Raw genomic sequence first — 12,128 nt, forward strand, 5'->3', positions numbered from 1 at the left:
GTTTATTACATACGTTGTTTTTCTTTCCACATTAAAAATTCCGAAGCTTTTATCAAATTTACCAGAATATTCTATATATAAAGTATAATTTCCTGGTGATAATTCAACTCCAAAGACAATATTAATTGTGTCTTCATTACGATTATATGTTGGTTTATATACTGCATCTTTCTCATTCTCATAATTTCCATTATTTGTAAATAAATATATATTGTAAATACATGATTTTTCTAACTGCAAATATATGTGTTGCGTTTTGTTAAGAATGTTTATGCTGATATTGTATTCTCCATAGAAAATATTTTCTTCAATTTCTGATGTAAACTTGATATCGTAATGTATTGGTTTTACATATTTTGGTGGTTTATAACATCGAGATTCATTACGAATGAAAGCCGTCGCAGCGATAAAAATTAATCCACTACTTAATAATAGTTTCAAAAATATCATCATGTCGGAGAAAAGGAATATGTATCTGAGATCTCGAAAACACACTCTGGAAAAGATAAATAAAGAATATAAATTTAGTTTTAATGTATTTTTAAATAATTTTCGTATATAAACAAAAATAAAAACAATGAAAATATTAAAGTTATTAATAGAAGAACTATTCTAATTAATGAAATATTATATGGTGGAGAAGCAATACGCAAATTTTTATTTGCACAATCTTTTAATATGAAGATATGTGTGTGTGTGTGCCGCGCGCGCGCGTGTGTGTGTGTGGGAAGGGGGGGTGTCGGTGTGGGTAAGTGTATATTTCAGTGTCGCACATATTGTAATTGACAGAAATAAACAAAAATTAGATTTGTAATAATTTATATTTCTATAAATAATTATTCTCATTGTCAGATGATTATATACATCTAAAATTTTTAGAATATTATTTAGAAGGATTTGTAGTATATAAATTTTTTTGGCTGCAACAAATTATTTTTATAAACACAAGAGCCGTTATTTTTACATACATATATACCTGTGTTTACATTTAAAGCAATTGTCCTATTTTTTAATTTTTTTTTATTATATACGTTATCTTTAACAGCAAAATTATTTAATTTTTCTTTGATGTAACAGATATTTTTTACTCAATTTTAGCACAACTTAAAATTATTCTAAGTAATAAAATACGCATATAGATATTTTTTTTATAAAAAATAAATTCGACAAATTGTAGAAAATATAATTTTAATAATTTAATAATAAAAGGATAGTTAAAAGTGTCTATAATATTTAAATTAATGGTTATGTAAATTTTAGCATTTTTAAATTTAAATAATAATTTATTTATTATAAAACATTTGTAAATCCATTATTATTTCAACATTACATATCATTAAATATCATAATATATTGCACTATTTGAAATTATATCTGGATTAAAATAACAAGATAATTTTGAATGTAACTATTCTCTTTATGCTTATTTGTTAGACTTTTTTTAAAATTCCGTTATACTGTATGATTAAATTCTTTTATATTTGAAGACAAATATATGTTTTTATATTTTAAACTTATTTTGACTTACCTAATATTCCGGAACAGTATGTTAATTGCAAATTTATATTAAAAAAAATTATATATTTTTAAAATTACTGCAGCAAATTAATGCTTTAGCAGTATGCAATGGTCGAAGAATATATTTATTCACACACACTTTATTAGAATTATTGTATCTACCACGATGTGGTTCAACAGACCACGAAAGACTGACTGATCCTCTGTACGTGTCATCATGATAAATATGTGTTAGGTCAACAAAACTTTAGAGGTCGTTATATATACAAAGTATCCTAGAACTGACGAAAAAGTTTATAATGGCAGATTCAAGGTATCATTCAGAGACAATTTTTCCTCAGCAAAAATGTTGAGACACTAATAATTTTCGAATTATAAGCAGTTGACAAATTAAAGCTCTTTTAGAAACTAATATAAAATATTAATTAAACTACATTTTTTAGTTAATTTTAGATAGAGTTTGCTTTAATAGAATTTTAATACAAGGCAAAGTTATAAAAATACATAATAGCAAAAATTATGAATATGCTACAAATGATAACCTCTCTTAACATTTTCACTAAGGAAAAATTGTCTCCAAATAATACCAGAAATCTGCCATTAAAACTTTGCCGCTAGTTCTGAAACACTCTGTATATATAACGACATCTGAAGTTGGAATCATTAAATAAAATCAATTAGAATGGTTCGTTAAAGTAATTATTATCTTTCCATTAGTTAACTCTTTAGTTGAACAACGGGCAAAAAATAAACAACAAATTTTTGGAGACACCCTAATATATATATATATATGTTTATATATATATTTTATTTAATGGATCTACCTTTATCTTGAAATTTTCCCATTTAAATAATATGGGAAATAAGGTTTTTCTCAATAAATTAGTCTTTATCAAAATCAATTAAAGCACCTCAAAATTCGGTCTCTGTAGTTACTATAGACCGTGTTGATAATTACTATAACAAAGTAAACTAAGGACGAAGTGCTAAAATTTATAAAAACTTATTTAAAGTATCAAAAAAGGTGCATGATTTTTGCATTTTTTATTTTTTATTTATTTCTTTATAAATAATACGACTATTATGTAAACGGTTATTTTATTTATTTTAGTTTAGAAAAAAAATAAAAATAAATTTTTTTTAAATATAAGTATAATTAAATTTTTATTATTGATGCATGCAGTCATATCTTACTAAATAAAGTTTTGTAATTGTACAAAGGCATCGAATAGTAATACATCTAAATAATAATTATAAACAATAATTAAAGCAGTAAAAGAAATAGTATATATATAACATAAACATTACTCATATAAAGTATGTCCACGTATGCAAAGATGACATTTTTTTATAACCACAAATTATACAAAAAATCTTTCAAAATACTGCTTTCGTCTTCTGATTTGACCGTTCCGGTTAATTATCTGTCTTAATATGTTGTCATATAATTTATACATATTTATCACAATGTCACTCTAAAATAAATTGTTTTAATAATTATAAAATAATTGAATAAATTATAATCTCATTCCGCATTTTGACAATGTAATATTGTATATAAAATAAAAAAGATTTGCACAATAAGATCAACATACATTTCATTTATAACAAATAAAACATATGAAAAAATAAGTTTCAGGAATTGATAAGATTGAACAATATTTTTTTTTTTTGCTTTCTATAACAATATTTATTAAATTTACCTCCTTTATTTGATGTTTGTTAAATAAATCTTTTGTGTTATTTACTTCAACTAAATTATTGTTTAAAATACCTCTAACATTCCTTGATATTTGCTAAAAAATATTATTTTCTTAACATTATCAAAATTATTTTAAACATTAAATAATAATTATTAATATCGTATTATTATTACATATTGTATGCATATTTAAACAAGTAAAATTTTTACCTGAGATAAATTGTCGGAATATACGTTGTTGATTATAATAATTAATGCTGCAATTAAATTAATCTCTCTATAAAAACAAAGAAAAACAGATGTATATATAATACACATAATAAACTTCTGTACACAATATTTATAAAAATGTCACCTTACTTTGGTTTTACTTCATTAAAATGATCTAATATGTACTTCAGTATAGTTGGATTCTTTGCATGCTTCGTAATAATATGTAAGAAACTGTTAACATCAAGTTGATATTCCCGTTTTATAGAATGATACCGTTTATTTTTTAAATAATAGATGATGACATCAATATCTTCAGGGCAAGCCAAGTATTCCAAAAATTTAGCGTCAGATTTATTCACTCCTATATCAAACACTGATTCCCAAGTGGTCTCGTTTATGGTAGTTATCATCAAACCTTTACAATATGTCCATTCCTGCTTCCATGGCAATCGACTAAAACATAAAAAAATTAATTTTTCTTATTAAAGCTTAACATATCGATTTTTTGATTAAATTATTTGAACATTATAAGCGATATCTACAAGAAAAATTGATTAAGAAAGGTTAAAAATGTATAACAACATTTACCCGCGCAATGTCAAATCTATGATATATTGTTTTAATATATTGTTGGCTTCTGTCTTACAAGTGATATCACCGAAAAAACATGCCCATCTTGCAGCTTCATATCGTAAACAGTTTTTAAGAATGTCTTCATCAACAACTTCCTTGTATCGGATTTTTTTAAGTACAGCGAATAATACAATTTTTATTGTTCTCTAAAAATTGTTAAATATTTATTTCTCTGGTTAATTAATATATTTGAGATCCGCGTTTAGCTCAAGTGCAACTTTCGGTCGAACGTCTCTAAACTATGAATTATATTCCCTAAAATGTTGCGTCCGCGGATCGATTTTAATAAACACTTAAACCGTGCGACACAATTAGAGCTCTCTTCAAAAGTTAGATTAAATTTGTGAGAAATGTTTATAACTATAAATCATTGACAAAGATTGTAAACACCCAGTTATATATCCAAAAACAATGTCATAAATATCAATAATATTAGCAGTAGTGAAAATCAAACACTTTGGGGCCTGTTCTTCACGTGAGTAATCATTTAATTTAATTTATTTGCACATTTATTTGCAACACTATTAATAGTATGTAAAAGTTTATCGTTGCGGTATATATTTCTGAGTATTTGAACATTTTGTAGTGAATGAGTGTATATATGCAAATAACTGAAATATAACATTTTCATTGAAATCTATTAACATTTACCTTAACATTGTTAAATTGTTTGCCTATCGCTAAAAAAGTACCGAATATGTATTCCAGAGCTTTAAACATAGGATACCAAGCTATATAATCTTCTTCTCGACGTAGATACCCTATGATATCCCAGAATATATATGATTCGAGTTGGTCTGCTATCATAAAATGAAATGCATCATCGATAATTTGTGCACGATTAAGAACATGAATTTTTGTGTAATCTTCAAAGTTCAGATAACTTGAAATTCTTTCCCAATTCTCGATATCGTAGTTCACGCGGTAATATCCTGTCGAATAATAGATAAATTTTATCAATTTCTATTGCTTTGAATAATTTTATAATTATAATGTATTTATTTTCAAAAATGTCGTATCAAAAATTTAATACATATAAAACGCATATACATATAGAAAACTTATTACAAATGAAAATTTAACTCTACTAGATATAATAATATAGCATTAAATAAAATTGATTCTAGTTGAGCATAAATCATGTAATATTTATTTTATATTAATCAGTAAAATTTTTGTAACATATAATCTTACGAAAATTGTATGTTTTATTTGTTATTATTATTTTATTATTTTTATAAAAATTGTTAACTTTTTATAATTTTCATTTTAATTAAAATAAAATATTTGTTAACATATTACTTGAAAATTAATTGATATTATAATAGATAACACCAATGTATGACATATAATTATATATAAATAATGCAGATTAGTACATAAAATATTTAAAAATTAACATAGTTATATAATGAAGATCTCAGATTTTTATAGTACCATGAATATAATAGATAAAAATATAAATTAAGTCAATTATGTGTGTGTAAAACAAAGACGAGAAATAAGTCATAATTAGTCCCTTGGTCGATATCATTAATTAAAATGCATCATTGACTTACCAATTTGTTGTACATTGAATATCATCCAACCAGGCTGATTAAATATTAATGATAATTTTAAATTCTTTTTCACACATAACATATAATGAGTAAAATTGTTAAAATTGGGAGACGTTTCCGTAGTAAAAGTTACAGGAAGGCAGTCAATTTTTAATGTGTCGGTATTCTGTATCAATACAATCACTTTGCTCACAAAATACGATCTATGATAATCTGTATTATTTCGTATTATTTTTATGATAGGACAATGCGTTTCCATTTGCCAATTAGTTATTATTTGAGTTGCAAAATGTGTTTTTCCTACAGCAGTATCAATTTCTTCCAAAAAATGCAGCATACTTTGGCTAAATTTACACAGTATGTAAAATATATAAAAGAACATTAGAAATATGTTGAAATTGTCTGTATAATTATATATACATATATATATATATATATATATTTATATATATTTATTATTTATATTATGATTATAGAGAATATAACAATTTTACATAAAATTTAATAATTTTATTAAATTTTTTAAGCATTTATTAGACATATTATTAACATAATATATAATAGATTATTTTTAAGCAAAGTATTGTGAGAGTTATAAAATAATTAAAAGAAATTTGAAACATATTAAAAATAACAAAACAAAAATTCAAACAAATAATATTAAAAACATTGATTTACGAAAATTGAAAATACAGATAGAGAAGTAATGGAAAAAAATATAAGTTTTATATATTTAAACATTTATTAAATAAAAAGATTAAAAAACAAATGTAGCACAAAATGCAATTATAAGAAAAGAAATTATAATAATTATAGACAATATAAAACATGAAGGAAATAATAATAAAATAATACAAAAATTTATAAATATTATTTTAAAAATTAACAAATCAGGAAACAAATATAAAAGAAACAACAATGCATATGTAAATAAAAAAGTATCAAACACAACGATAAAACAACAGTTTCTTTCTGCAAAGACAGTTTCGTAGTAAAAGTAATAAAATTAAATATAAATCTAATACAGAAGCTAGAAAAAAAAGAAAAACTAAAAACTTGTAAAACTAAAAAAAATCTGAAATAATGTCAGAAGTTGAAAAATAAAGGACATTTTACAAAACTGGTATTATTATGAATTATTTAAGTTTTACACAATTTAAATTTTTTAAATTATATTTTATATTATATTACTTACTTGCCAAATGCATATGAACGAACGCTTTTCCAAAATAATTCTTCGGTGAAGGCGTGTTGTACCATGCGCAGTAAAAAGGGTGCTACAATTTACATCAAATTTATAAATTAGAAATATTATAAATATGTAATTATTTTAAAGGTTACATGTAAACATAATGATTATAAAAAGACATTAAATTTTATATGTATACAAGGTAGTAATCGTTTAACAGTGAAATGAAATTTTTCGTTAATTCTGACGAAGATAGCAAGTCATTAAAGGATCAATTTAATTAAATAATTTTCGAGTTATAAAGGTTAGAAGTTAACAATTTTTTGACAAAATGTAAAATATCCTTCAGAATTATTCAGTTTGCGGTAATCATATTTCAATACATTTACGTATATATGAAATATATACATACGTATACACAAACTATTTTATTATAAAATATCCTTACAATAATTTCTTGAACAATTTATGTTAGATGAAAACGTTTTATATACAAGTTGTATGATTTTTAAAGAGAAACAAGTATACACTACTGACTTTTTGCTAAAGGCCAAGTTTTATGGTTATATATAATTCACTTAAATTTTTTGAATGGATCTATCTTAATTTTTTTATAAATCGATTTCTCGCAATATTCATTATCAAAACAATAAATTGTAAGGATAAGATAATCATAAAAATAATAATTTATATAATATTTTATACCTCTAACACATTATTTTACATAACCGTAAATATATCTCAAGAAATATTCATTTTTCCTCAATTATATCTCAATAATTTTGTATATAAAATAATGAGAATAATCAATATTTTAGCAAAAAACCACATTAGTTTGGAAAAAAACTATGTAGCTGTTAGTTGCAAATTACATACATACATCTATATTGTTTGTGTAACTTTATAAAATGTAATATATATTATTAAAATCAAAATAAAAATGTAATTATCTTATAACTTTTACACATATTTTTATAATATTAATAATTAAAAATTTACGCGGACTAATTTATTATATTGTGTTACCTCTGATGGATTTGCGAATGTTAAATAAACTGTCATCTGGTAAAGGAGATTTCCACATATGATAATCACCATCCAAAGAAAAAGAATTATGTTGATTTTGAACAACAAATAAATTCATTATTCGATATCTTGGATAAATCTATAAAAAAAATTATTAAATATATCAATATAATTGCTTGGAAGATACTTGCAATAAAAACAAATACTAATATTATAATAACGTTACTTCTATGTTAATTAGTAAATTTCCTCATTTAAAAAAAACACATATAAATGAATATAATAAATCTAAAATTTTGTATTAATATTATTAGCAAATATTATATACTTTTAAAATAATTTTGTCATGATATTATATAGCAGAGTTCTCTTCATCAAACCAATTAAAATAAATATTGTGTGTACTATTTTTAATTAATTAATTTTATCTTAGATTTAATAAAAATTAAGAAATATTTAATAAAGAGGTGTTAAAAAATAAAAAAGTTTTAATACTTTACTTTATTATAATTATATGTATGTAACGGAGTAAAAAAAATATTTTTGAGAAAACAGTTTAGTATTTTGTATAATGTTAAATATTTCTAATTGTAAGATAATTTACATCTTGCAATATAAATGCTTAAGTTTGTTATCATTTTTGAGATAGTGGGAGCGAGATAGCGTTGAAAATAGAATTACTTTATGGACAGCAATTGTTGCAAGCAATCCAGTAAGACCTTCATTAAACCAAGAAGTCGACTGAAATGGATTGTTCAGATTATAAAACCATTGCTGTGCCACTTTATGTCCTACGAATTGAACTACTTGGATTTCGCGAGCAACAGGATATAAAAATTTATTAAAGATGATATCTATTTCCCTGAAAGTTACATTTAAATGTCAAGACTGAGATGTTACATAAAAAATAAAACTTAATTTTTGTTACAATTGCTTAATTTTATTTAAAACTACGGTTTATAAACTCATGGGTACAATTTAGCAAACCAGTATTGTAAATTGTACCTAATCATTTTTTTTTAATTTTTAATTTAATATATAAAAAAATTATATATTTGTATTAATGCGTATATGTTTGATAAGAACTATAGATCTAAATGAATAAAATATTGTGATTTTTTAATAATTTTATTGTAATTTTAATATTTATTGTAGAGAGTACGATTTAGCATATATGCTTTTCCCTGTATGTACGTATTACAACGGTAAATTTCAACTTTCAGAATATTGCAAATAAATTAATTTTTATTAAAATTGTTTGTTTTTAACTTTTCTCATGCATACTTTCAAAAGTTTAAAAAAACAACCTATATGTACATGTTTATAAATTTTATAAATTTCCATACTAATATAATTTTATTTTTAATGTAATTTAAAGAACTTTTACTCACTTATAAAGAACAAGTCCGAAAACTATAATGTTTTTATCATGGAAATTTGGAATTACAGCATGAGTGACGTGCGTAAAACTGTTCGAACGATTCCAATATCTTTGAAAATCCAACGTAATATCTTCAGCTATATTTTCTGCATGTCTTATGTTTAATCTAGATTCGAGTCTGCTCCACATGTTAATTCTTCGAGTTTTGTCATCAGAATGGATTAGATTATTAGATAGAAGGATTGTTATGAGATAAGGCGATATTGCAGGTGTGGTATTGAAGTGTGTCCATAACACATGGTTCTCATCTATTTCAATATTTGGCACTGGCATATTTGACAAAGCCACGCATCGATTACATCCGATAGATATGCTAAAGCTTGCTTCTAAATATTGGTAATTCCAACATGGAATTAATTGTCGGGAGCCTATTATGTGGAAATGCAGAGCAGCTATCCAACTACATTTCAAAGAAAATTAATTAATAAAACATTTTTGGCTTGCATAAAAATGTTGGAAATTAATAAACATGTAAATGTAATATGTAATAATATATTCGAAAGATAAAGATTGTTCGTCTGTATATTTGAATTTTACGATACATAATAATTTTTTGCACATTTTTGACATAAATGATATATCAATTACAATATCTAATGTAATTGCATATTGTATACCATTTAATGACCATTTATTAAAAATTTATTACTTACATTGTTTTTTTTTCGATGTTTAAAACTTTGAAGATTTTATGAGCATTACCAAAATATTTTATATTTAAAGTATAATTTCCTGGTAATAATTCATCTCCAAAGACAATATTAATTGTGTCTCCACTACGATTATATGTCGGTATATATATTGTGTTATTATCATTTTTATATTTTCCAATATTTGTAAATAAAGTTATATTGTTAATACATATTTTATCTGACTGTAAATATATGTATTTTGTTTTGTCGAGAATGCTTATGCTGATATTGTATTCTCCATGGAAGAAATGTCCTTCAATGTATGATACAAACTTGATATCGTAATTTATTGGTTTTACATAGTTTGATGGTTTATAACATCGAGATTCATTACGAATGAAAGCCGTCGCAGCAATAAAATTTAATCCGCTACTTAATAATAATTTCAAAAATATCATCATGTCGGAGAAAAGGAATATTTATTTTAGATCTTGAAAACACACTCTGGACAAAAGATTAATAAAGAAATTAAATATAGCTTTAATGTAATTTTAAATAATTTTTGTATATAAACAATTAAATAAATAAACAATTAAATAAAATTATTCATTGAAAAACTATCCTAATTAATGAAATATGGTGAGGAAGCAATGTGCAAATTTCTATTAGCACAAATTTTTAAAACAAAATTATATATACATATGTATATATGTGTGTGTGTGTGTGTGTATGTGTGTGAGTGTATGTGGGTATGAGTGGAGGCGTGTGGGTGTGTGTAGATGTATGTGATAGTGTCTGTGGTTGTGAGTGCGGGTGTGAGTGTGTGTATATTTTAGTGTCGCACATATTGTAATTGACAGTAATAAACAAAAAGTAAATTTGTAATATATTTTATATTTTTTTTAATAATTATACTTATTGTCAAAATATTATGTACATCTAAAATTTTTAGAATATAATTTAGAAGTTATTGTAGTATATAAAGCTTTTTGGCTGAAGCAAATTACTTTTATAAACACAAGAGTCGTTATTTTTACATACATATATACCTGTGTCTACACTTAAAACAATGTTCTATTTTTTTATTTTTTTTTTATTATATACGTTCTCTTTAACAGCAAAGTAATATTTAATTTTTTATAAGCACAACTTAAAATGATTTTAAATATTAAAATATGCACAGATATCTTTATTATAAAAAATATATACGACATATTGTAGAGAACATAATTTTAATAATCTAATAATAGAAGGTTAATTAAAAGTGTCTATAATAATTATTATTTGTTATGTAAATTATAGCATTTTTAAGTTTCAGAGATAATTTATTCATTTAAAATATTTGTGAGTCCACGATTATTTCAACATTACAAATTTATTAAATTTTATAATATTGGCATTATTTCAAATTATATCTGAATTAAAATTTAAAGATAATTTAAATGAAACTATTCTCTTTATGCTTATTTGTTAGACCTTCTTTAAAATTCCGTTATATTGTATGATTAAATTCTTTTGTATTTGAAGACAAATATATGTTTTTATATTTTTAACTTACCTTGACTTACCTAATATTTCGGAACAGTATATTAATTGCAAAATTATATTGATAAAAATTATATATTTTTAAATTTACTGCAGCAAATTAATGCTTTAGCAGTATGCAATGGTCGAAGAATATAATTATTCACACACACTTTATTAGAATTATTATATCTACCACAATATGGTTCGAAAGGCCACGAAAGACTGACTGATTCTCTGTACGTGTTATCATGATAAATATGTGTTAGGTCAACAAAACTGTAGAGGTCGTTATATATATATATACATACAGGGTATCCCAGAAGTGGCAAAAAAGTTTTTAATGGCAGATTCCTGGTATCATTCGGAAATGATTTTTCCTTAGCAAAAATGTTGAGACACTAATAATTTTCGAATTATAAGCATTTGAAAATAAAAGCTTTTTTGGAAGCTAAGCCTTGTAGGTGTAAAATATTAACAGAACTACATTCTTTAGTTAATTTTAGATAGAGTTTGCTTTAATAGAATTTTAATACAAGGTTTGGTTATAAACATACATGATAACAAAAATTAGGATACTAAAAATGATGATCCCCTTTAACATTTTCACTAAGGAAAAATCGTCTCCAAATAATATCAGGAATCTGCCATTAAAAACTTTTCCGCCAGTTCTGGGACACCCTATATATAT

The 12,128-nt window shown here is 23.6% G+C and overlaps 2 protein-coding genes across 2 annotated transcripts in view; both read right to left on the minus strand.

Annotated features, from left to right (window-relative positions):
- Window positions 1–1,739, minus strand: part of LOC114938954 (endoplasmic reticulum aminopeptidase 1-like) — a 38,521-nt gene extending 36,782 nt beyond the window's left edge. The window contains exons 1-2 of the mRNA XM_085484718.1: window positions 1,529–1,739; window positions 14–496 (exon numbers count right to left, since the gene is read on the minus strand). Of these exons, the coding sequence (XP_085340844.1) occupies window positions 14–453 (440 nt within the window). The 5' untranslated portion in view covers window positions 454–496; window positions 1,529–1,739. The remainder of the gene's footprint in view (window positions 1–13; window positions 497–1,528) is intronic.
- A 957-nt stretch (window positions 1,740–2,696) lies between these two features.
- On the minus strand, window positions 2,697–11,539 carry LOC114939069 (aminopeptidase N-like; the record flags this gene model as incomplete). Its single annotated transcript, XM_085484744.1, has 13 exons — window positions 2,697–2,993; window positions 3,222–3,314; window positions 3,431–3,497; window positions 3,581–3,886; window positions 4,022–4,212; window positions 4,718–4,998; window positions 5,626–5,969; window positions 6,821–6,902; window positions 7,841–7,979; window positions 8,522–8,702; window positions 9,232–9,681; window positions 9,935–10,057; window positions 11,472–11,539. Coding segments are annotated over 13 exons (2,439 nt in total), but the record flags the coding sequence as incomplete, so codon positions are not given.
- Between the last annotated feature and the right edge of the window lie 589 nt (window positions 11,540–12,128).

The sequence above is a fragment of the Nylanderia fulva genome, unplaced genomic scaffold (genome assembly GCF_048542155.1).
Source record: "Nylanderia fulva isolate GAGA-0341 unplaced genomic scaffold, ASM4854215v1 Scaffold31, whole genome shotgun sequence".
NCBI classification, from domain to species: domain Eukaryota; kingdom Metazoa; phylum Arthropoda; class Insecta; order Hymenoptera; family Formicidae; genus Nylanderia; species Nylanderia fulva.